Here is a 26,425-nt window from a genome sequence, read left to right as displayed (position 1 = left end):
TTTGGGCTGGGTAAGCCCATGGCCCGTACCAATATAAGAAGGGGAGATAAGGAATCGGGCTGGGCTGTTACAAAGCCCATGGACCATAACAGAAGGTTTCCTGGGAAGGAAACAACTAGGCCCTCGGTTTGGGTTGGACCTGGGCCCAGTTTCAACTCAAAGAACCCGGCCCATCAGGAATGGAAGGCACGGGTTAGGAGACGGGAATCGAGTCAGGGGTTCGGAGCAGAGAGGGGGTCCTCCTCCGCCTGAGTTGGTGTCGCAATAGCAATAGAACCTGCTATCCGACCAACAGACGGCGCCGACGGTGGTACTCTTTTCGACAAAACCTGCCGTCCTACCAAACGACGAGAAAAACCAAGCTCCGATGAGGAATAATAACCAGAAATGGACGATAGATCTATAGACAATGCCGATGATGGTATTCCCACCAACAGACGACGCCGATGGTGGTACTCCCGCCAATATAAAGCTTCTAGAACAGATGACGCCGACAGATCCCTTGGTGGTGCTCTCTCTACCACCAAGTGTTTGTTTCCCCCTGGGGAGTGAACAAAACCTATCGACGGGGCAAGGGGAAGAAGATGGCAGCCCAGCCAGTGACATAATGGTGGTGGAAAACAGTGATGAAGGAGAAGCAGAGGATTCGGCCAGTGATCTTTTTCTATATGACGAAGAGAGTCCACACAGGCTCCTACAGGGGATTAATGATCATGGAGGGGATATTGGTTTAGTGATTGGAGAAGTGAACATGGAGGGGCAGAAGGAGTTTAGGGTGCAGAACCCAATACCTCTGAACCGTATGTATCCAGATTCATCCAGCGTATCAGACAGTGAATGACATTTAGGATATGGTAGGACTAAAGTGTGAAGGTTATGAGGAGCAATGCATGGCATTACTTACTGCTATTGAAGCGGGTCACCAACAATAAAGGAAAATTGGGTCCAAGAAATAGAGAGAACTCAATAGGCTAACGTGGTCCATGAATTCTGAAGGTAGCTCAAGTAGGGATAGGTCCAAAGGGAAGGGGCTAGCTTCTTCCAATAAATGAAACCAAAAATTCTCTCATGGAATGTCCGTGGACTAAACGATGCTAGTAAGCATCTTCAAGTAAGAAACTTACTATGTGGGTGGAAGGCGAACATTGTTTGTCTACAGGAGACGAAGTTGAAAACGGTCACTACAAAAATAATACGAAGTATATGGAGCTGTGTTCATGTCAATTAGGTGTATTTGGCAGCTAATGGGGCCTCAGGAGGAGTGTTGGTGATGTGGGACCAGCGGGTGGTGGAGAAACTAGAGGAGTTCGTCGGGATGTTTACAGTAGCATGTTCTTTTAGGAGTGTGATCGATGGGTATATGTGGGCCTTTGCAGGTGTATATGGCCCTAATATAGACAGAGATCATAGATTACTATGGGATGAACTAGCTGGGCTACACAGCTGGTGGGATCTCCCTTGGTGCATTGATGGTGATTTTAATGTAACAAGATTCACAAGCGAGTGTTTTGGAAACAGAAGAATGCGCCCAACAATGTCCGATTTCTCGGAATGCATTTTTGAGTTGAACCTAGAAGACCTTCCATTGGTGGGGGGTATATATGCATGGGCTAATAATCATGGTCAAGATTAGATAGATTCTTAATATCCCCGGAGTGGGAAATTCACTGTCCAGAAGTGTGGCAAAAGAGATTGCCTCGTTTGCGCGGACCATTGGCCCATTATGTTGGATTGTGGAGGGATTCAAAGAAGGCGTCAGAATTTTAAGTTTGAAAATATGTGGCTGAAATCAGAAGGCTTTGTGGATAGGGTCGGACAGTGGTGGTCTTCATACTAGACAGGGTATGCCAAGTTTCATTTTTGCTAGAAAACTAAAGGCTCTAAAGCAAGATTTAAAGCTTTGGAACATGCAGTCCTTTGGTAATATTGGGAAGCTCAAGAAAATCAAGCAAAGGGAGATACATGAGCTAGAAAGGTTACAAGAGTCAAGGCCTTTGAATCTGGAGGAATTAGCTCAAAAGTTAGCATTGATCGTAGAGCTCGAGAGGATCATCCTACTAGAAGAGATTTCGTGGAGGCAGAAGTCTAGAGAGTTATGGTTGAAGAAAGGTGATCGTAGCACAAAGTCTTTTTACAAGGCAGCTAATTCTCACAGGAGATCCAACAACATTGAGATATTGAAGATTGATGGTGCAGATTGCAAGGATGTACAGGTGATTAACAATCATGTGGTTAGTTTTTTTGAACAGCTTCTCTCTGAGCAGGAGGGGTGGAGGCCTAAGCTAGAGGGGTTGGCTTTTGATTCCATTAGGCCTTTGGAAGCCAATCGTCTAGAGAGGTCGTTTGAAGAGGAGGATGTGCTAGAAGTGGTAAGGAAAATGGCTAAAGACAAGGCTCTGAGTCCTGATGGTTTCTCTATGGGATTCTTCCAAACTTGTTGGGAGGTCTTAAAAGATGACCTTATGAAGGTGTTCTAGAAGTTTCATTCGTTTGGATAGTTTGAGAAAAGCTTAAACGTCACTTTTCTAGCCTTGATACCAAAAAGGACATTAAGGAGTTTCGACCCATTAGTCTAGTTAATGGGGTCTACAAGATTCTTTCCAAGGTACTTGCAAATCGCCCTAGTGAGACCATAGGAAAGATAATCTCAAAGCCTCAAAATGCTTTTGTAAAGGATAGACAGATTTTAGACGTAGTGCTCATTACTAATGAATGTCTGGATAGTAGACTGAAAGTGGGTTATTCAGGGATTATATGCAATTAGATATGGACAAGGCGTATGATCATGTTAACTGAGACTTTCTTATTGACATTTTGGGGACGTGTGGTTTTGGGGAGAGATGGCGATCTTGGATCCAATGGTGTATTTCTACGGTGAAATTCTTAGTCCTAATAAACGGAAGCCCAACTGGATTCTTTAATAGCACAAGAGGCCTAAGACAAGGAGATCCGTTGTCCCTGTTACTCTTTGTCATTGTGATGGAGGTTTTGAGCATAATGTTCTCAGTTCTGGTTGCAAATGGGCATATGACTGGCTATTTGATTGGACCCCCCGAGGGGGGGGTAGTATTAACATTTCTCACTTGTTGTTTATAGATGACACACTCATTTTTTGCGAGGTGAATCAATCTCAGTTTCGAGTTTTGAAGGCACTCCTACTTTGCTTTGAGGTAGTTTCAGGTTTGAAAGTGAATCTGGACAAATCAGAGATGGTGCCTATTGGTGGTGTTCAGAGTTTAAGGCAATTGGCTAATACTTTGGGGTGTAAGACTACTACACTCCCTATGACATATCTAGGCCTAACATTGGGGGCCCCCTTGAGAGCAGTTGCGCTTTGGGATACAATGATTGAGAAAGTCGAGCGACGATTAGCAAGCTGGAAGAGAATGTACCTTTCAAAAAGGAGTAGGATTACGCTAATTAAGAGTACTATTTCTAACCTACCAACTTACTTTCTGTCCCTATTTCCTATTCCAGCAAGGGTGACACTTCGCATTAAGAAATTACAACGGGACTTCTTGTGGGGTGGAATAGGAGAGGAGTTCAAGTTTCATCTAATTAGATGGGAACAGGTGTGTAGGCCTATCTCGAATGGGGGATTGGGCATTAGAAAGCTGAGAATCTTTAATCGGGCATTACTTGGAAAGTGGTTATGGAGATATTATAGAGAACAAAAGCCCTCTGGAAGTTGGTGATTGAAAGTAAGTATGGGGGACTATGGGGTGAATGGTGTACTAAGGAAGTGCGAGGGGTGCATGGTGTGGGATTGTGGAAACACATCAGACATGGATGGGAGGTTTTCTCTCAGTACATGAGGCTTTGTTTAGGAGAGGGGAACATGATCAAATTCTAGTACGACACCTGGTGTGGTAATTGTGCTTTTAAGGATTTATTCCCAACTTTATTATTGGTTGCAAGTGATAAAGAAGCATCAATCGCGGAAGTCATGGTGGTAATGGGAGAGAAAATCCAGTGGAACATCAGCTTCAGCATGGCGGCACAAGATTGGGAAATGGACAGTTTTGAAGCCTTTTTCAGTCTCCTTTATTTAACCAAACCAAGCAACCAGATTCTAGACTTTCTGTGGTGGGTACCATCAATAAAAGGCTTGTTTTCAGTCCGCGCTTTTTATAAGGCTCTGGCACAAGAGCAACCATCTCAGTTTCCTTAGAAAAGGCTTTGGAAACACAAGGTGCCTTTCAAAGCGGCTTTCTTTGTGTGGACTGCTTCCTTGGGCAAGATCCTCATAACGAACAATTTGAGAAAACGAAGGGTGATCATCATGGATTGGTGTTGTATGTGCAGGAATGGGGGTGAATCTGTGGACCATCTGTTATTACATTGTGAGGTTGCTTGAGGGTTATGGAATGAGGTATTCTGTCGATTAGACTTGGGTTGGTTTATGCTGGAAACAGTAGTGGCGGTCCTTGCTAGCTGGACAGGTCTAAGAAGCAACAACCAGATTAAGGTAATTTGGAAGATGATTCCGATATGCATTATATGGGATCAATGGAGGAGCTGAAAGTTTTCTTTTTTAGAACTCTTTGTACTTGGGCTATTGTTGTTAGTTTTAATGGCTAAAATTTACATAATTTCCTTATCTCTATTGTTCCTACGTAGTTTAGGATATTTTTTGTACTAAACGTGGCTTTTTGCCTATTCTTTTATTAATATACTTTATTACTTTTCTAAAAAAAAATCTTACAACAATCCATATGATTAGTTTGTATATTCATTTTTATAAGATTTCTATATATACCGAACATTAATTATATATATATATATAATGTATGTATGTATGCACGTCCATTCCAAGTTTTCTTTTGCAGGCTAATGTGCTCACTGGGATGGTAAACTTGGATATGTTGATATCCTGTTTGCATCATCAGTCGCAACGCCCTTTTTATGTTGGCTGTCTATAAATTTTTTTGTTTTATCGGTCGGTCATTGGAATTGTGGATTTTTGTGTCATTAGAATTTAGGCTAAAGATTTTTTTGTAAGGATCAGATTAGACTATTTAGACTCGGTTTAGATAGTAAATTGAGTTGAGATGAAAATTTAAAATATTATTATTATTTTAAAATTTAAAAAAATTGAATTATCGTGTTGTAAGTTAATGATTAGAGAGAAATGATTTGTGCAGTCGGGAAATACAGTCGGCGTGCAGTCGGCTGTAAAAAAAAATTAATACAGGACCTACATGAAAAAAAAAAATTATTTTTATAACTTTTTATAATTCATGCAGGTCTCCCTGAATATAAAATAATTTTTTTATAATTTTTTTTTATTCATTCCGTACAGCCGACTGCACGCCGACTGCGTTTCCCAACTGCGTGTAGCAAAGCCCATGATTAGATAAAATAAGTTGAATTGAGTTGACAAACCAAACAAAGCTGATTCGGTCAATTCGGACGTACGTATAACCGAAGTTATATCAAAATTTGTTTTACACGTGTCAATCTCTCTCTCTCTCTCTCTCTCTCTCTCTCTCACAGTTCTCTCTTACTTCTCAGTCAGTCTCGCGCCTCTCTCTGTCTCTGTCTTCTTCTCTCTCGCAGCGCACTATCTATCTCTCTCTTTGTATCTCTGTGCCTCTCGCTCGCTTTGCAAGGCTTGGTGTCTCTCTCACTCTCTCTCTTTACTGGTTGGATTCGGAATATTTCTCTCCAAGGTTTGGTGGTCTCTGATCGAAGGTAAGTAACGATGCAGCAATGCCCCCATGTACACGATTTTTGCATGAGTCTTGGTTTTATCTGATTTTGTGGCTTGATTTTATGAGGTGCTAGGGTTAGGGTTTGATGGTGGTGCTTGGATTTGAAAATTTTTGGGTCGATCTTGGTTTTGGTTTGGTATCTGCGGTGGGTGTTCTTTTTGTGGTGGGTTTCCATGACACTTTCTCGACGTGTTTACAGCTAATTACCTTTCTTTCGTGGAAGAAAATACTTCCATGTAACCAAAAGCTTAAACTTGAAACCCGCTTGTCGACTAATACACAATGGGTGAAAAACCTATGTTCGAATGAGGGACTATGCTTGTATTTACCAAAAATTAGATCCCCGATTGGCTTGATGATCAGAAGCTGCATAGACATCCAATACTTTAATTGGATGGAGTTAGCAATTTCTAATTCTTCACTAGTATAGGGAATAATGAGCGAAGTTATTGTTGACATCTTTATCATTTTAGGAGTGTGTTCAAAAAAATTGAAAATTCTCAGTGAAAATACTTTTAGAGTTCCAGAAAACACATTCATTGATGAAACACTTCTTTTTGCTTGTCTGCCAAATCAAAATGCTTATCATTCGTGATAAATTTTTTATTTTTTTTTATTTAATTTTTCATGAGCAGTATGGGGGTTTTCTTGCTTAGTGCAGGGGCTAAAGGTAAATGATTCCTTTGACTTGTATTGTAGTGTGTTGAGTTCTGTTTCATGATTTTACTTGTGGTAAATTATGCTTTATTTATTGTCATTTTGTAAGTGTCTTCATGCACCATCTAGGTGAAATTAAGATTAGTAAAGGCTCTGCACTCCATCTTAGAAAAGGACTATAACCCAGGTTGTGGCACATGAACTGACAAAAATGAAAGCTATAGAACTTGGACTTATGGTCCTCTGTGGAGAAAACCTTTTGTGTTTGTACTTTGGTGTGGGGTTGTTTCCATGATGCAGGACAGGCCATTTGGGCAGGGCAAGCCAGGTTAGAATGATGCTGGAAAATGGTAAAAGTCTCAACTTATTACGAGATTATGTATGGTAAAAGTCTCGGGGCATGTAATAACATCTCTCTTTGGTTTATGTACACATTGAAGGTTCATAAGAGCAGCTTAAATTGAAGCCATTGCTTTTCAACAAACTAGCTAGGCATCATCTGATCAAATTTTTCTTCATTGAGGTGATCTTATTTTACAGGAGTCTCTATTCTAAGAAAGCCATGGTCAACTTCTCAACTCATTCACCTCGAACTAAACAAAATGAGTTTAGACAGTTGTTAACTTCCATAACTAAAGTTTTTCTAATTATCTTTTTGTTTCTATATGTCAAGTAAGTGAATTTTTCCACACACTTCTCTCTCTGGTGTACACACTTTTATTATCTTTCGTCTAACTCCCTTTCTTTGATCGTTTTCAGTACCCAATGTATGGCAAAGATGACCTGCAAACCATTCTACAGATGGGTTTAGGTCAAAATACCAACGGTATCCAATGGAAGTGTTTATTTTTTATTTTCTTTCAGAACCAGTAATGTAAGACAGCAATTAAGTGATAATTAGAGAGGAAGAGTTTTCTAGCTACCAGCTTTAATTATCCATCTTGTTGGATATTTTGTCTTATGTATTAAGAACAAGACATAAATTCTTCAAGAAATTTGGAAATTCTCTTTATAAAATGCATTTGGGTCTTGTCAATTGCATATTGTTAACCGTTAAATAATGTAACCTACTAGATTGGATTCTGATATGGGTTGTAACCAGCTGTGTAAGTGGAGCTTTGCACTAAAAAAAGGTCCAAGTTGAAGGATCATTTACTGTCAAATGTGGAACAACTACAAATGGCATTTTAGAGCATCCACATTGGCTTCATCAAAGCCATCTTCAAAATTTGATGAAAAGTACATGTTTTCCATAAATTCATAACCTTTCTATCCATAACCTCACATTGGATTAGCTATTAGATTCATCAAAATAATACTATAATATTATTTTTAATAATAATATTTTAAAAAATATAATTTTTTTTTCATATTTTGCAATTATACTAATCATATGTACATTAATAATTTAATTTGAGACTTAAATTATTGTTTCCTACCTAATTTTTTTCCTCAACCTAATTATCCAACAAACTCATTTTGCCAACCCTTCTTCTACCCAACAATTATATATACAATTTATGAAACAAACATATACATCTACAATTGAATATATACAATTTAATATTCCCAAGACCAACTTGAATGAAGGGGCTGCAGCAGTGGTAGAAAAATTGACATCTAATTGTTTGCCTACTTGATGTATTGAGAGAGAGCATCAAGCTCTGTTTTTGACTCTGCAAATCTCTCTTTGTCATAAACATCAACCAAGTACACCATAGCATCGACCTACAAAATAAGAGGATCACAAATGATTAGTGAGGAACCAATCCCATCACAAAAGTTGTCTGGCCTTTTCATGTATCACCCCTACCAACCATAAATTGTTAAGAATTGGAGTTTTGTGCCTTCTAAACCCAGAGTACGTCAACATGTTAGAAACCATAATTAAATCCCTCGTTTATTTACTTCTCTATAGTTTCTATGCAGAATCAAAACAACCATGGAAGTTTAAAGGAGAGTGTTAAATAAAATTGTGAGACCCATGTAAGAGCACAACAAGTCTTTCCTTCCTAACTCGTTTCATTGTATCAAACAACTAATGCAAGTATCAACATAATAAAGAAACCTATTCACATGCCAAAATTGATTATGGGAGAATTGTAGAAAAAAACTAAATGAAGAAAAACAACAGTTGATGCTGCTGTAAAACATTCCAATCATCACCTATAATTTATCTTGATGGCCCTTAAGATACGTGACTGGTTATTGACACTTGACAATAAATTGTACCAATAAGGATCATGGACTTGAGTGGATATAGTACTCTGATGGAACCTTAGAAAAAGTGACCACCAATCGCCCCAGAAAATCAACTAAGCTAAGTTTTATTGCAATTCTTGGTGAATAGATATATATTTTTAATTTCAGTCTCTCAATGTAGTCAAGTCTTAGCATATGAAACTTGCATAGGAAAGCAGGATTTGGTTAATTAAACCTCTAATCTCAATTTTCCCAAAATGAACAAAGCTGAAACATCCCACTGATATAGTTTATTAGCTTCATTTAGACCTTCACTTTTATTGAAGTTTTAAACTTTGGTTACTTACTTAGGATACACAAATTATGAATCAGGAGAATTCTTCTATGTTAACACTTAAAAAGAAACGGATATAGGGGGCGAAATGTAAAATGCATTACGGAAAGAAAGTGTGTTGTAATGAATTAAAATTTTGACACGAGAAATAAAGCAATCGGTACTTATCAAAAATTTTAATGAAAGGATGATGTAAACAGAAACTGGTATTTGCTTAACAGAGTAGCAGCAATCTTATATTTGTCGACTCAAAAAAGTCCTATTAATAGTAAACTAAATGCAGACCAAAACAGACTGTGTATAACACAGAGGGAAGGATAGGTAACGAGAAAGCAAACACAATCTTTTGTAGTGAATTGTTGTCTCCACTCAAACACTCTAATTGACCATGCCATCTTATTTTGATTTGTTTGACTTATCAAAAATTTTTTTTATTTGTTTGTCTATTTATGGGAAAGGTGAGTTCTTTCTACTTTGTTAAATACTAAAGTAAACACTTTGGAAGAGGTGAATATCTTTTAGTAAAACGGAACAATACGCTAATGTTTTTTTAATTCTCCTTTATCACAAGGGACAGTTTGGAAACCTTTTTTTTATGACAGGAAACTCATTGAGACAGGATTCTTCAAATCCATCTCAGAAGAATAAACTCTCAATATACTATCCTACCTTCAAAATTTGGATTTTCCCTATGATATTTTGAACTCTTGTATCCCATATTCTCCAAACCATCATTGATTGGTCCTAACTATGCTTTTTTAATTATATATATATATATAAATATATATATATATATATATTTATATATATAGACAGAGCCATCTTTTCGGCTCCTGGTAATTGATAGTTCGTAATTACTTCTTATCATTTCACTTATTTTGTTGTTCTACAAACCAAAGACCGAGCTCCTACTCTGTCTAGTTATCCCCAGACTTGTTAAGAGACCTACTGTCCTGTAAGACCCGTTGCTAGGTGAGCGTAGGGCATTTGGACGCCAGGGTGAGATTAGTTTTGAGAGTACCTGAGACTTCTGAGGTGTGAGGCACTGTTTTGTTTAAAAACAAAGTAAGTAAAATGTATAGATCTAATTCAACTATTAGTTCCAGTTCCAGGATTGAACCCCCTAATATCATTAATGAGGAAGATTTCTCAGTTGAAGAAACTGATCCTTCTGTTAACTGGAATCAATGGACAATTCCACGTATTCAACCTAGTTCTATTTACCAAACAAGTTGGTTTAAGTCTAATCTTAGTTTTAATTCAGAATTCAAAGTTAAAACTGTTGAACAAACTTGTGAAGTCTCCAATGTTCAAGAAAAATATTATCTTTTCACTAAGAAATCCATACAGGAATTTTTGTCAAAAGGTTATAAGTTTCTTCATATTGGATCTGTTCAGATCGCTGTTAAACCATTAACAAGATTGGGAATTAATGCTTCTATTCTTCTATGCTTAAGAGATGCTAGACATAATCAGTTTGAAACTAGCATTCTTGGTATGATTCAATTTTCTTTGTTCAATGGTCCTGTTTACTTTGATTGCTTTCCTGATTTACCACTTGCTTTGAATGATCCAAATATTCTAAAAGCTTTAACTTTAAACATTGCTACCTCTGGTTATGATATGATCAAAGGAAGCAAACCCCTTGCTGTTATTTACCGAATCTATTACAGAGTTTTAAAATCAACTTTAAATCCCAAAACTGTTCTGAAATCTACAGGAGGAAAAACTTTGTTAATCCAAAGTTCTACCCCTGATGCCAATTTAAAGGTTCCAACAATGATTCATTGGAAAGATATTTCTCTTCCTAATGAATGGATCCCTGCTCCCATCTTAACTGCCAAACCTGATCTTGATTATATTCAACAATATTTAGATGGTACTGTCAAAATTAGCTTTGACCCAACTCCGGCTACAAGTTTCAGAAGAAACTGTTTTGCTGGATCTAGATCTTCTTTTAATCCTGCAGCAGAAGACTATGAAAGAAGAGATCAAAATCTCAATATCTTTCTTAAGGATTCTGCAAAAGCTGCTCAACCTGTTCTAAATAATTCTGATTTAAAAATGAAAGGGCTTTCTACGTCCTCTCAAATTACCTCTGCCTTTTATTCAGCCAAAGATGTTGAAACATCTAAAGGCAAATCCATAAAGGAAGAAGCTAACAAGGATGATGAAGATACTTCAACTTTGTCTTCTACAGCTTCAGATATGGCTGCTTCCATTGCTCCTTTACCTAGTCAGCTTAACGTCATTAACAAAAATTATTTTGAGATAGATTTAATTTCTCTATTCAAAGATTACAATTCAAAAGAAAACCGTGATAAGAGAAAAACTTATCATGCGAATTTTTCTGATCTTGAAAAATCACGTGTTAAACGCAAATGGAAAGAAAAGATGAACACCGAACAAAAACATATTCTTTTATTTGATTTCCTTGAAAATTACTATGTTTCAAAAAATAGTTTGAATGTTTTAAAAACTGATTTTGTCAAGGAACAAGGAAGGACTACTGTCAAGTCCAGTCATCCTCCTTCAGAGGCAATTGTTATTTCTCATTTAGGTGTTGATTTAACCGCTTCACCTTTTAAAGCACCCAATACTGAGTCCAATAATCAAGAAATTAACACAGTTTTTTCCGAAACAAAGAAAATTATCCAACAGAATAATTTTTCTAATACTTATCTCCAAACCATAGGACAACAACTGGATAGGATCGAAGAAAAGATAGAAAATCCAATTTCTATCCAATCTTCAACAACTGTTTCCCAGTCTACTAACAAACCTTTGCTTATTTTACCAGAAAAAAGGCCAATCTTTGATCCCAAAACAAAACAAGCCAAAACTCTTGATCAAATTAATCAAATGCTAAAAAATATCAAGATTGAAAAACCTTCAACTAGTGCTTTAACTAACAAAGAGGAAGAAGATGGTTTTGTTCAAACTACTGACGCAGACTCATCTAAAAGTGACTCCTCAACTGTTCGAAACATTGATCTACTCAAAAAGAATTTTCACCAAGATGATTTCAAACTTGCTGGTCTTGAATCCAAACCCAATCCAATGAGTTTTACAAGAAACTAGTATTCAAAACCTACACCCCCTGATTTACAATTCGAAGAAAAAATCTTTCAATCTCAATCCTCTTTTTCAGCTGATAAAACTTACGAATGGAATATTAATGGTATGTCTGAACAAGAAATACTAAATACCATGAGTAAAATGTCTTTAGTTGCAAATGCTTACATTAATAATAATATTAGAGTACCTGATATTGTTGTTATCTTAACCATTGGTTTTACTGGAATGATCCGTAACTAGTGGGATAAACACCTTTTTCCGGAGACCAGAGAAGCAATCCAACATGCCGTCAAAAAAGATGACAATGGACTCCCTGTTTTTGATCCTGCTATTAACTCTACTCCTTTTGATGGTGTTAATACTTTAATCTATACTATTATTAAGCACTTTATTGGCACCCCTTCTAACATTACAAATCGTGTTTCTGATTATTTAAATAATCTACGATGCCGTCAGATGTCTGACTACAGATGGTATCAAGATGTTTTTACTTCCTGAGTAATGCTTCGAGACGACAGTCAGAAGCCATACTGGAAAGAAAAATTCATAGATGGTTTACCTCATCTTTTTGCTCTCAAAGTCAAGGATGAACTTACTGATATCTCAGGATTTCTTAATTACGATAATTTCACTTATGGTGATATTTTCAATGTAATTAAGAAACTTGGTATTAGTATGTGCAATGATCAACGTATGCTTCGTCAACAATTAAAAAATAGTAAGAAAGCCAAGTACGAAATGGGAACATTTTGTGAACAGTATGGCCTTCCTCCTATTGCTCCTTCTAGACGAAAACCCCGTGATGATTTTTACAAAAAATCACCTAACAAGAAATCCTTTCCTAAAAAGAAGAATTTCCAAAATGCTTCAAAAGAAAAATGTTTTAATTGTGGGAAGAATGGACATTTTGCTGATAAATGCACCCATAAACCCAACAAATTCAAAAATAAGCTTAATGCGTTAAATATTAGTGTCATTGATCAAGAAGAATTATTCCAACTCATGGAAATAAAAGCTTCTTCCTCTGACCTGTATGAATTCAGTTCTAGTGATTCAGAATGTCACTCAGAATCTGGATCTTCTGATTCTCATGTTATTAAGCTTGGTTGTAACTGCACTGACTCTTGTTGCAAACCTACAGGAAAAACAATTAATGTTTTATCCAAAGGTGAAGAACAAGAAAATCTTTTATTAACTATGATTTCGCAAATTCAAGATCCAGAGCTTAAACAAGAATATCTTCTTAAGCTCAAGAAGACGTTGACTCATCCTGAGTCAGAGCCTCCTAAACAGAGGATCAATTTTCAAGAGACTTTAGAAAGGTTTCAGAAGAAAAAACCTAAAGAAGTTTCCATCCAAGATTTACAAAATGAAGTAAATCTAATCAAAAAAGAGATTATCGAACTCAAGACTGAGGTCAATAAACTCAAAGATTCAAACTCTGCTTTACAGCAAGAGCTTTTATGTGTTAAAATTGATAAACAGTTTGATCATAACATCCTTTTTGACGATGAGCAGCCTTCTAGTTCTGAGAAAACTGAAGAAAAATCTTCAGAAAATCAGATTGCTTTAATTCGCCATTCCATTCCCCCCAAATGGTTTTCACGTGTTAACATTATCATTGCTCATGATTTCAAATTCTATGTTATTGCTATGATTGATTCCGGATCGGATATGAATTGTATCCAAGAAGGATTAGTTCCCAGTAGATATTATGAAAAATCTACTGAAAAGCTATCTGCGGCAAATGGATCTAAGATGAAGATCAATTATGAGTTAAGCAATGCTCATGTTTGCCAAGATAATGTTTGCTTCAAAATCCCTTCTGTTTTAGTCCGAAATATATCTGATAAAGTCATATTAGGAATCCCTTTTATCTCTGCTTTATATCCTTTTATTTCTGACAAAGATGGTATCACTACTGATCCTTTTGGACAGAAAGTGAAATTTACATTCGCTACCAAATTCGAAATCGACACTGACAAAAGCTTGAAATCCTTGCTTTTTGGCAAAAAACTAGCATTTGAATTCCCTTCAACAGGAAATCAAATACAAAAAGATCTCTGAACATTTGTCTAATCCTTTGTTCCAATCAAAAATTGCTGATTTTAATCAAAGATTAATCTCTGATGTTTGTTTTGATCTCCCCAATGCTTTTTGGCATAGGAAAAAACATGTTGTTTCCCTTCCTTATGTTAAGGATTTCTCTGAGAAAAACATTCCCACTAAAGCTCGCCCTATTCAGATGAATAGTGAAACTTTAGAATTCTGTAAACAAGAAATCAAAGATTTGCTTGCTAAAAACATTATTAGACCTAGTAAGTCTCCATGGTCTTGTGCTGCTTTCTATGTCCAAAAAAATGCAGAAATAGAAAGAGGTACTCTTCGTCTAGTTATTAATTACAAACCTCTGAATAAAGTCTTAGAGTGGATCAGGTATCCCATCCCCAACAAAAATGACTTAATACAGAGATTGAGTGATGCAGTAGTTTTTTCCAAATTCGACCTTAAGTCAGGATTTTGGCAAATCCAGATCTGTGAGTCAGATAGATACAAAACTGCATTCACTACTCCTCTTGGTCACTATGAGTGGAACGTGATGCCCTTTGGCCTAAAAAATGCCCCTAGTGAATTCCAAAATATCATGAATGACATTTTCAATGCCTTCACCCATTTTACCATTGTTTACATTGATGATGTTCTCATATTCTCCAAATCCATTGATGAACACTGGAAACATTTGCAATCGTTTCTTGATATCATCAGAATAAATGGTCTTGTTGTTTCTGCAAAGAAAATCAATTTGTTCCAGACCAAGATTCGTTTCCTTGGTTATGATATTTCAGAAAGCAAAATTAGAACCATCAATCGGGCTATAGAATTTGCTGACAAATTTTCTGATGTCATCACTGATAAAAATCAATTACAAAGATTCCTTGGTTCCCTCAATTATGTTGCTGAATTCTATCAAAACATGAGAAAACAGTGTAAACCATTGTTTGATCGTCTGCATACTAATCCTCCTGTTTGGACAGATATCCATACCAATCTTATTAAGCAGATCAAGGCATATGTCAAAACTCTTCCATGCCTTGGTATTCCTACTCTTGATTCATTCAAAATTGTGGAAACAGATGCCTCAGACATAGGTTATGGCGGCATTCTGAAACAAAAAGTTTCACCAGACTCTTCTGAACAAATTGTTCGTTTCCATTCTGGAGTCTGGAACCCTGCACAGCATAATTATAGCACTATTAAGAAAGAAATACTTGCTATAGTATTATGCATATCAAAATTCCAAAGTGATTTATTAAACAAAAAATTCCTTTTACGCATTGATTGCATGAGTGCTAAATATGTATTAGAACAAGATGTTCAAAATATTGCATCTAAACATATTTTCGCCAGATGGCAAGCTATTTTAAGTGTTTTTGACTTTGATATTGAGTATATTAAAGGTTCTGATAATTCTATTCCTGATTTCCTTACTCGTGAATTCTTGCAGCAACCATGAGCAAAAAACGAGATAAAGGAAAACAAATTGTCCCCGCCCCACCACCACCTGTTTCAACCAAACCAGCACCTCCTGTGGAAATTGCCAACCGATTTACTACCTTGGGTAGTATATATCAACCTGCTTCTTTTGCTTCAACTGTTTCAACTCCATATGATCCATATGCCAAACCTATTGCTTCAGCAACAGTAAAGCCTACTCAATTATTCCTCCCTGCTTAAAAAATCCAATACATCAAAAAAATGTATTCTTGGAACCTATTCTACATTGAATCCAATCGATCCATAGACACAGATCCCTATAAGATAGCTACCCGCTATTTCCCCCCCAATTTCCATTGGATCCCGGAGAATCTAGCCAAAAATCTCCAGTTTTATTCCAGTATTCTGATCCACACTGATTCCTTAACCATTAAACCCATTTATGATAAAACAGATGATTCCAAACTGATTTATCATAGTGCTTATATTCTCAGATTCATTACTGAAGAAGATTGGGGTATACACCCCTCTACTTTCAAAAAACTCCGTGATTCAGAAATTGCTTACAATTATTATGACTACATTGATGCCTGGTTCAGGTTCATGCTTTTCCAGACACCAGATATGTCACATTCGTGGTTTTTTAACTTTGATAAGAATTTCAGAGGAAAAATTCCACTATGGTTCAATAAATGATGGCACCAATTTGGACTCATTCCGGACATTTTCCCAGAAGAACTCCAACGGGCCTACAAATCCTTTATTCAAGCAATCTCTCCAAAGTTGGATACATATGAGGCTAAATTCTCATACTGCATTCATTTCAGTAAAAGATTCAAATCTCCATGGATCCTAAAATGGTCCTACGAGAAAAATGGTGATATTCTACACAGGTTTGCCATTGTTAAATGGTGGGACAGATTCCCTCACATGGCAAACATGATCAATACTATTTCTAAAGAGTTTGGTCAGACTACCCTTAATCTGAAAAACTCTGAAGATTTCCCTACTATTGACCGATCAGCGCCTGAATATCCATTAATCCAGGCACCTACCAGTTCGACCACTTCAAAGAAGAAAGCAACTATTTCCTCTTCCCAGAAGTCTGTTCAATCCTTCAAGTCCAAGAAAAAGAATATTTCTACAGGACTAACAAAGAAGGATTTAATTCACCTACTCCAACAATCGCTGAAGGAAGACAGTTCTGACCCAGAATCAGAAGCCTCCTCTGAAGCCTCCTACAGTAACACATTTGGACATGATTCAGAAGACACTCCAAGACTATCTGATGACTGATCCATCATTATTCAGCTGACAGCCAGCTGCCTTGATTCACGGGATTGAATACACTGTTCAATCATGGGTGACATATTTACTGTACCTCTACTCATGATTGTGTACAGTACCATTTACTTTTACTTTCACTGTATCTCTACTTTAATGATTGTATACAGTGCTTCCTTGCTCTATAAAAGGAATGCCTGATTTTAGTATTGGACACAACTTCTTTTAGAGCTTCTCCCTCGACTCTAGGTACTACGCCCAGAGCCTCTCTTCTCCCTCACCTTCCTTCTCTTCTTCTTCATCCCTAACCTCTCCAGATATTCTTCTGTAATCTTGTTTAAACTTGTTTATTTTAATAAACTTGTTTATATTCAGTATTTGCTTATATTTTCCATTATTTATTTTCTGTTTATATATATATATATATATATATATAAACTATGCTTTTAACACAATCCAACAAAACTAATTAATACAGATTTTTTTTAATTAAAGCGGCTGAAAATTTGATCTTTTAAGTCAAGGGTTTGGTCAACAAATTCAAAGAGGCCATATGATTAACAGTTCCCTTAACCCAGATTGCGAAATTAGCACCTATTCAATTGATTACTCGCTATTTCAGAGTTAATGTTCAGACCATTCAATTGATGTTGCTCTATCAAACACAGAGATGAAATACCTAAATTAGATCACCAAGATGTAGTATATGCAAAAATTGAAGCTGCTACGAGTCCATTTCGCTGAAATTTGTAAAAAGAAAATCGAAAGGTTAGAAAAAGTGCTCGATTTAGCTCGGAGCTGAGAAACCTTGTCATTCAGAACAGAAATGCAAGAAAAATGCAAGAAAATACCCTCAAGCAGTGATTTCCTGGATTGGGCAGTGATTTCCTCGACCCCTCAAGAGTGATTTACTCGAACGACATCACTAAGATTTACTCATGCTCCTCAAGCGTGATTTAGATTGGGAAGGGTGAGTTTATGAGGTTGGGTTTAGCAAAAACTAAATAAAAAATGGAGAGAAAGGGAGAGAGGGAGTGTCGGGCTCTAGAGGGAAGAGAGAAAGATAGAGAAAGAAAAAAGGAAGAGAGAAAATGGAGAGGAAAAATTGAAAGAGAAATGAATTTTTTTTTCGAATTCACGGGCGAAAGAAACATCTGGGAGGAAGAAAGGCAGAGGAAGAGAAAGGGTGAGAAAGAAACGGAATCACGGACGAAAAGGGAAAGAGCAGTTGAAAGAAGTGATTTTGTAATAAAATAATGGGACAGATGGTAAACAGTGAGTCTTCAAAGATGAAGTTAAAACCAAATTTACTGTAGCTCAAAGCTTGACTTTTAGTGTTTGCAGAATCCAATGCCAGTGTTTTAACCTCCAAACCATTCAAATTTTGAAGTTTCATTCATTTTACCGAGACCAATGTCAGTGCTCTTAGTAGGATCATTTATTTTTACCATTTACACAAAGAAATGATATGACCATTTATTTTTACCAGGAGAAAAATTCTTGCTTAAAGCATACGTGTTCGAAGAAATGCTTGGAATTACAATACTAATGCAAAACATAATTTGATAATACTGATCAAACAAGATAGAAACGAGAGATTAAATTCTCATTCTTTTTTGCAAATAATGGAAACCAAACTTTTTGAATGGTCACTACAACAAAACACGCGTTTATTTATTTTTATTTTTTAAAATAAAAGCAAGTCCGATCAGAATACCTGTTTCTTTCTAAAGCAGTTTCAAATCGGGTAATCGGCAGATCAATTAATCGGCTAAACGGAAGTTTCCTGAATCAGGTCGGGTCAGGTGAACAATCATAGATCAGATCATTGTAGCATGTATACTATATTACATAATATGTATAGATGGATGTATGTATGTTTGTATTTGTAGAAGAAAATTATTAAAATGATTACAATTAATTCTTCAATGCACATGCCAAGTGCCAACCAACCATGTTTTTTAACTCATAATGTATTGATGCTAGAGCCTGGCCAAGGGCCCAAGCTAACGTTCGTAACTCTACAATGTGTGCCTAAAGAGAATGTTATGACCATGGTGTTAATTTATTTTTCTTATTCTTATTTTAATTTATAATGGAAAATTCCCCGGCCTGGGTTGTTAATGCCAAGATGGTATATATACCATAAAACATTAGGATTGCAGACGCCATGCATAATGATGCATGTCATGATCCGAATGGCACCGGACCCTTGTTCTCGTACTCACGAAGCTGCATGAAGTTTTTTTTTTTTTTTTTGAGTAAGCTGCAATGTTATTTTCATATCCCCATATATATATATATATATATATGCAAACAAATCAGAAGCTAGCGGAATTGCTTATTACTTCGACCGAGCACTTGAACTCAATTATCCATCTACCTGAATAATCGCAAATCCACCTCCGGATTTTGTATCTTTTTGGGTCGTAATCTTATATATTGGAATTCTAGAAAACAACCAATGGTGGACCGTTCTAGCACTGAAGCCGAATACCGAGCCATTGCCCATGCTACAGTAGAATCTCTTTGGTTGCAATCACTGTTACGAGAGCTAGGTATCTTCCTTCCACAACAACCGGTTCTATAGTGCGACAACATCGGTGCTACCCACCTCACTGCCAATCCCATCTTCTATGCTCATATGTACCAAGTATGTGGAAATTGATTATCATTTTGTCAGAGAAAAAGTTCAACAAAAATCCCTTTAAGTTTAGTTCATTTCTAGCAAAGACCAACTGGCTGATGGGCTAACCAAACCACATGTGTCTACACGGTTTTCATTCCTCTGAGACAAGCTCAACGTTTGTTCCTCCACTTTGTGCTTGAAGGGGCGTAATAAGGACATGATCTCCCATGACAGGTGCAATGTAACTCTCGGCCTTAAGCAATGCATTGACAACAGCTAAAATTGTACTTTTAGCATCCCTATAAATCTGCACTAATTGTATATATTCTATGCATGATCTTAGGCTAGACAATTTCCAATATTTATACTGAAAGCTATAATGTAAATGGCCTATATATGTGAAACATCTTGATATGCAATACTGGGGAGTTTCCTTCCATAAGTTGTACTGTTTTACTGAGTGGAACGGTGAAAGGATATGAAAAAGGAGCATGAAACCATTAGGCATTAACCAATAGTATTATCAGGGAAAAAACAAAAGTTGGAAAATGGAGTATATATGATTTGTGGTAAATTGCTGTTATAATTTATTATACATACTTTAATACATTTTCGAGAGCTGAAAGGTGATGAGAAAGCTAGCTAGCCACGTGGATTACCCCGCAGATTGCCTGACAGCTTGGACCATGGTCCAAATTCGACCACCCTCCTTCATTTGTCCTCGTCACCAGATAAGGCCACATGAGTTCACTCTTTGGATTCTTGGACTACGTACCTCTCTTACGGCCTACGTATGACACACATATCTAAATATATATACGTGTACACACTGTTGACTGTACACACACACACTCTCTCGCTCTCTCCCATTATGTAAATAGCCCTATGATTATCTCACATACATACAATACACATACATACAGCCAAAAAACCAAAACAGGAAGCTAGGCCTAATAATTAATATTTGACTAGAGATACAAGCTCATCAATAAGCTGCTATACAAAGAGAATGTGTATCTTTATTATTATTATTATTTCACCATAAATAATAATTCCCATGCGTGGAGAGTGTATCTTAGGTAACCACTACAATTGTTGTTTAGCTAATAATTCACTTATCTAAAGCAATATATGCATTATTGACAATCTCAATTATTTGCATAGATCACTTAGTGATAACGAAATTGCTAATTCTTTGCCTAGAAGGTAGTAGGCATGCAAAGCTTCCTTTTACATGACGAAATTATATATATATATATATATATATATATATGAACTACGAAGACAAAACAAACGCAATCCAATGCCTATGATCCTTATTTTTGGGTCAGTGTTTCGTACGTCCTTTTAGCTGGATAACTCGTTTTCATAACAGTGGTGAAAACGACGTCTTTCCTTAAGTGCTAAGCAAATCACTAATTTTCATGTTAATATGCTTTTTAAACAGATCAAGGATTATCCAGCTAGCTAGGGGTAGTACTTGCTGTTACTGTATAAAACCGGCTCTCATAGCTACATCAACAATGTCCACCATCTGATCATCCTGCAAATCATACTTTGAACGGCCCTTGATTAAGAAAAATAAAAGTCTAATGCTCCCAACATCAAAATTTAAATAATGCCATGACATGTAAGAGTGTACAATGCGTTGTCGAGCAGACGTTATTTATAGTTTCTGTCTTAAGTTATGTATTTGAGAATCTAGGGTATTTGAGCCAGTCAATTACTGCAAAACCCAACGCAGATTTGAATGTGAGGGGTAGCTTTTGCGCAGCTTGTTCTGTTGTTTGTATGCATATTTCTATATAGATTTGGGCCCACCACACCGTCTCCATTGCAGAGACTGTGCCGGTCTTCATCTATGAAATCGGGAATGAAAACCATAAAATGATGAAAGAGAGACCTCTTTCTTTAGCAAAAAAGCACAACTCCTTTACTGCCCTTTCACGTGTATCCTATCCTCAGTACTTCACATTACCCTCCGAATAGTTTAACCCCTCTCTCTCTCTCTCCAATAAAAATCAGTTGAAGAACTGGGTTCTGCTATAAAATGATTGTAGTATTTGACAGGAATTGTAACAGTGCTGGGCCAGAAATTGAAATCCATTTGATGGGGAGGAAAAGACTAGGTAAAACAGTTGGTTAAAAATGGCTTTAGAAGCTCTTTCTGCCAACGAGCTTTTCAACTTCATAATCTACGATACTGTCTCTGCAACCCCATATAGCAGCCATGACTCTTCAGAGACCGGTGTTTTATTGGAGAGTGTAATGACGCCTCGAAACCAAGGTGGTATTTTGGAGAACTCTTCATTGATGACCCAAAAGCGCCACTCTGGCAGGTCAGACGTTGTCCAACGGAGGCAGAATTTGGCTGCTCAAGGGAGGAAGAAGAGAAGGAGAAAGCCAAGGGTATGCAAGAACAAGGAAGAAGCTGAAACACAAAGGATGACGCACATTGCTGTAGAAAGAAACCGCCGGAAACAGATGAATGAGCACCTCGTCGTCATGCGTTCCCTCATGCCTGAATCCTATGCCCAAAGGGTATGTCTTCCATTCTTTCTTTTCTCTCATCTCTCTCTCTCTCTCTCTCTCTCTCTCTCTCTCTCTCTCTCTCTCTCTCTCTCTCTCTCTCTCTCTCTCTCTCTCGTGCTGAAAATGTATGGAACTGCCATGGAGGATTTCAGTTTAAGGTTTCCATGGTTTACTTCTATGTCGAAATCTTTATTTTACTCTTGCTGCATTATTATTTGACACAACATAATCAACAAGAGCTTCGCTGCTTAGATTTTCAATCCTGGAAGAAAATTTGAAATTTGGTAAAGTTCTGAAAAGTTGGACTGAATGAACTCGAAGCTGAGCAATTATTCATATGGAAAAGTTAACCGTAAAGTGGGCCATTGCAGCAAAATTCAGAGACCAGTCATGTGAAAGTTATGCTGAAAGTTGCCATTTTTTACACCGTATTCCGACCAATGGATTTTGTTATTCTTGAACGTGTTTGTTTGTTTGAGAAAGGAAGCATCAGGCCGTGAACGTACGGTCTAGCTGAAAGCCTGAAAGTAACTGAAGAAATTAACTTGGATGTAGTACTGCCAGCATATATATAAGTGGTAATGCGGGATTAGAGGCCTGTTAAATAATTTTTTACATACGCAGAGATTGAAGTACAGTTTCTCCAGTTTCTTCATCATCCATATCAACGTTTAACTTTGTAAGTCATATTCCATTAGTCCAGCATATTATTTCTTGTACATACCCCTTAATATGAAACGTTTGCTGGTGTAGGGTGACCAGGCCTCCATAGTAGGCGGTGCTATAGAATTTGTGAAGGAACTTGAGCAACTCCTGCAATCCCTTGAAGTTCAGAAACTCCAACGTCCACAGCCAGGAGTAGTTGAAAGCGACCTGAACGAAGACATGACCACAACCCCCAAGTTCCTCATGCAGCAGCGACCCCCATTTGCACAATTTTTTGTGTATCCACAGTACACCTGGTCTCAGATCCCTAACAACTATGCATGGAAGACCAAGGCTGCCATAGCCGATATCGAGGTGACTTTGATCGAAACCCATGCAAGCCTTCGAATCCTCTCGCGAAGAAGCCCTAGACAGATCTCAAAATTGGTTGCTGGTTTTCAGACACTCTACCTCTCCATCCTTCACCTTAATGTGACCACCATGGAACCTTTGGTCCTCTACTCTATCAGCGCCAAGGTACATACGTAGGAGCCTATACTTTTTCTTTCTGACACAATGTGTTTTTACTCTGTCCTCAAAACATCAGAAATTGAGCCATAAACAGCTGCCGAGGGAGCGGACCAATTGCCCGTCTTGAACACTGAATCTTGTGATCTGTCATTGACTTGACTGATCCACCCAGTGTTATAGGCCCTGCCCCTGACCTTAGTAAGGGCTCAGATATGGAAATTATAATAAAAGGGTCAACTCATGCAGTGTTTCAGGCCCCTTGTGTCATGATCATGACTATGACGTCTATAACCATATAATATGGATGAACAAAATATCTATAGATGATTTCAATTGCTCATTGCATACTTTCCTTATACTTTAGTTTTACAACCATATATGCAAATGACTAATTACATGGAATCAAATTATAACAAGCTAACAATAATTTCTTACCACGTTATGTTTTTCTAGCATTCAATATGATGATTTCTTATAGAGTACTAATTGAATCTCGTTAGAGAAAATTAGTATATATGAAGGTGCACTTAGAATAATTAAATGAAAGTAAATTTATTGGACGACAAGTACTATTTGTTACTACTGTAAATATTCGCATGGAAATAGTATGTGATCACTTGCAAAATTCCTAGTTCCACCGCTGTTCATAAAAGCATAATTTTTGGATTTAATAGCTGTTTAGAGACAAATATAATTTGTCCAGCTTGTCCCTAAACGAAAAGGTCATTAGTCTGTGTGCCCATAATTTTTAAAAAATCAAAGAGCTTTATTTTAAAAAAAAAAATAGAGAAAAAAAACTGTAAAAGCTCATTTGAAAGTTTATGGGGATCATTTTTACGTCTATTTCGAGCTAGAATCATGTATTTGTTGGAGCATTTCAACACTTTTTTATGGTGGTCTTCAATTATTGTCACAAGGCATCGAAAGCATGTTTTTCTATTTATTTAAATAATGAGAGAGAGAGAGAGAGAGAGAGAGTCTTTTCCTGACATCAGTTCGGGGTGTTTTCTATGTTTGGAAGTAATCCCTTTGCTCCTAATTTTTCAAAAATCAAGGAGATTTATTTCAGCTAAGACTTTGAAACGTTTCTGAATGCAGGTAGAAGAAGGATGCCGACTCACTTCAGTAGATGACATAGCTGAAGCAGTTCACCACATGCTTAGAATAATTGAGGACGAAACTGCCTTATGTTGAACAAATCTAGACTCCTCATATAACCTTGGAGTTGAGTTGGAATCACCGAAATGCCACCCTGTTTTTCTGTCCCTGTATTTAGTTTAGCGCGCGCTCTCTCTCTCTCTCTCTCTCTCTCTCTCTCTCTACTTGTTAGGGTATATAGAAAGGAACTTCGGTTTAGCTTTTATTGAATATGACAAGTTAATTTGGAGAAGTGGAGAGAAGTTAATGTGATTTATAGACAAGTTGGTTGTTTTCTAATTCCATGCTTTGTGTATCATTATTCTTGTTTATATGATCAAGTCAAAGAAAAAGGACCAAATATTTACGTGTGTACATATAGTCAATCTAGGCCTGTGCCTTCATCAAAAAAAAATCTAGGCTTGTGCCTGTGCCTGTCATGTCGTGCATGTTATATATACCTAGGAAAAATATAGTTGCAAGTACACTTGTGTACTAATCTATGCACCAATGTGATGTGATTGGTTAAAAAATAGATTTTATTAAAAATAATATTAATTTAAATTTTAAATATGAATGAATCAATATTGATACACAGATTAGTACGCGACTGTGCTTGTATATAGCAAAACTCATATACCTATATGTTATGTTTACGCCCACGAATTCATGTCAAAGCTTTAATTTCACTATTGCTTGAGAAATCTTACAGCATAAAACCTATTTCAAACCTGGCTTTTTCTTTTTCTTTCTATATATATATATATATATATATGATTCTTAATCTAGGCAATCTTGTAGCGATAATGTTTCCCGAGCAAGAACATGAAAAACTTGATTAACTTCTCTTCTTTAACGAACAACTTACCAAAAGGCATAAGTATTGAGCAAAGTTTTGATACCCTCAATTAACCAACTTGTCAGACTCCAATCTGAATTCTTCATTGAAAAATTATTCACTTCTTCATGTAAAGCATCTCCTTCTAATATAAGTGATCGAATGCCCATCTCTTTACATAAGTGTGCATAAATATATATATATATATATATATATATATATATATATATTACAACATAATATCAAGTAATTAATAATTATACATTAAAAGAAAAAGAAAAAGGTTTTAATTTGCTAAATATTTTAATGCATGCATGCATGCGCGCCACTACAACAAAAATAGGTTTTAGTGACAGATGAAACTGTCACAAGAAATGCAAAAAATGTCACGAAATATATTTGGTGACGGTTTCTGACCGTCACCACAACTGTCACGTAATGTGCGTCACGGATTACATTTGGTGACAGTTTACTGTACAAGCGTCACTAAAAATATTTTTAGTGACGGTTGGGGATGTGCCTTTTGAAATAACGTTCGAACGTATTATTTTCTGTGACGGTTAGAATTTATCATAGAATATAACGTTTGAACGTAAAATTATACATTCGAACGTAAAAAAGACGAGTTGACATCCGAACGAGAAAAGGTGACGTTTGTTGATTATAGTTCGGACGTATAATGTAAACGTTCGAACATTTATACGTGCGAACGTTACGTTCGAATCTCGAATCCAACGAAAATGAAATAATGTCCGAACGTTTGTATCATGACGTTCGGACGTTAATTCAAATGTTAAGAGAGTAGAGTTCGAACGTAAAGTGTACGTTCGGATGTTTGGAACGTTAAACTTTTTTGACATTCGAATGTTTTTTTAACTTGGGTTTAAACGTTCGAACGTTTTGTTACTATTTTGTATGGTTACGTTTGAACGTATTTTCGAACGTTTAATACTGTTGAAACGTATTTTATTTACATTCGAACGTACATATCAGAAATGCTAAACTCATCCACTTAATAAACAAACCAATTGTTTCACATTACAGTACATATTTCACAACCAATATTGTTTGAAACTGTTTTCAAATTAGATGTTAAAAACGTAATACAGAAATAAAATTTATTTCTTTTTCTTTCCTCGCCCAGCACAATTCTGTTACACTGACATAACACGCTCCATTTGCAGCATCATCTCCCGCTGCACTTGCTCTTGGACCTTACTACGGATTCTTTCCTCCTGTTCTCTTTGTTGGTCCTGCAAACGCGTCTCTAAATGAGACTGTCGCTCTAAGAGGGACTCCAACTCTTGCTGTCTAGACCTCATATACTCATTCTCGCGTCGTGCAGCTTC

General features: G+C 36.7%; 2 protein-coding genes and 1 long non-coding RNA gene across 4 annotated transcripts; all 3 read left to right on the top strand.

The window, feature by feature from the left end:
* The first annotated feature begins 409 nt into the window (after positions 1-409).
* Positions 410-3,695, top strand: LOC122282377. Its single transcript, XM_043094333.1, has 4 exons — positions 410-800; positions 1,242-1,588; positions 1,794-2,468; positions 3,135-3,695. Exons 1-4 carry the CDS (start codon positions 410-412, stop codon positions 3,693-3,695), a joined length of 1,974 nt encoding a protein of 657 aa, XP_042950267.1.
* A 1,813-nt stretch (positions 3,696-5,508) lies between these two features.
* On the top strand, positions 5,509-7,401 carry LOC122280802. Of its 2 annotated transcripts, XR_006230029.1 has the most exons (3): positions 5,509-6,721; positions 6,812-6,894; positions 7,131-7,401. It is a non-coding gene; the product is annotated as an uncharacterized LOC122280802 (long non-coding RNA). The 2 variants fall into 2 exon arrangements; XR_006230028.1 differs by having other exon boundaries at positions 5,509-6,894.
* Positions 7,402-21,305: 13,904 nt separating this feature from the next.
* Positions 21,306-24,535, top strand: LOC122280795 (transcription factor bHLH71-like). Its single transcript, XM_043091831.1, has 3 exons — positions 21,306-21,934; positions 22,679-23,107; positions 24,200-24,535. The coding sequence occupies exons 1-3, from the start codon at positions 21,542-21,544 to the stop codon at positions 24,293-24,295; spliced, it is 918 nt and encodes a 305-aa protein (XP_042947765.1). The 5' UTR covers positions 21,306-21,541; the 3' UTR covers positions 24,296-24,535.
* The last annotated feature ends 1,890 nt before the right edge of the window (positions 24,536-26,425 follow it).

Source organism: Carya illinoinensis, chromosome 11 (assembly GCF_018687715.1).
Source record: "Carya illinoinensis cultivar Pawnee chromosome 11, C.illinoinensisPawnee_v1, whole genome shotgun sequence".
In the NCBI taxonomy this organism is placed as follows: domain Eukaryota; kingdom Viridiplantae; phylum Streptophyta; class Magnoliopsida; order Fagales; family Juglandaceae; genus Carya; species Carya illinoinensis.
The sequence above is the reverse complement of the archived record's forward strand: the minus strand, read 5'-3'. Positions and strand labels throughout refer to the sequence as shown.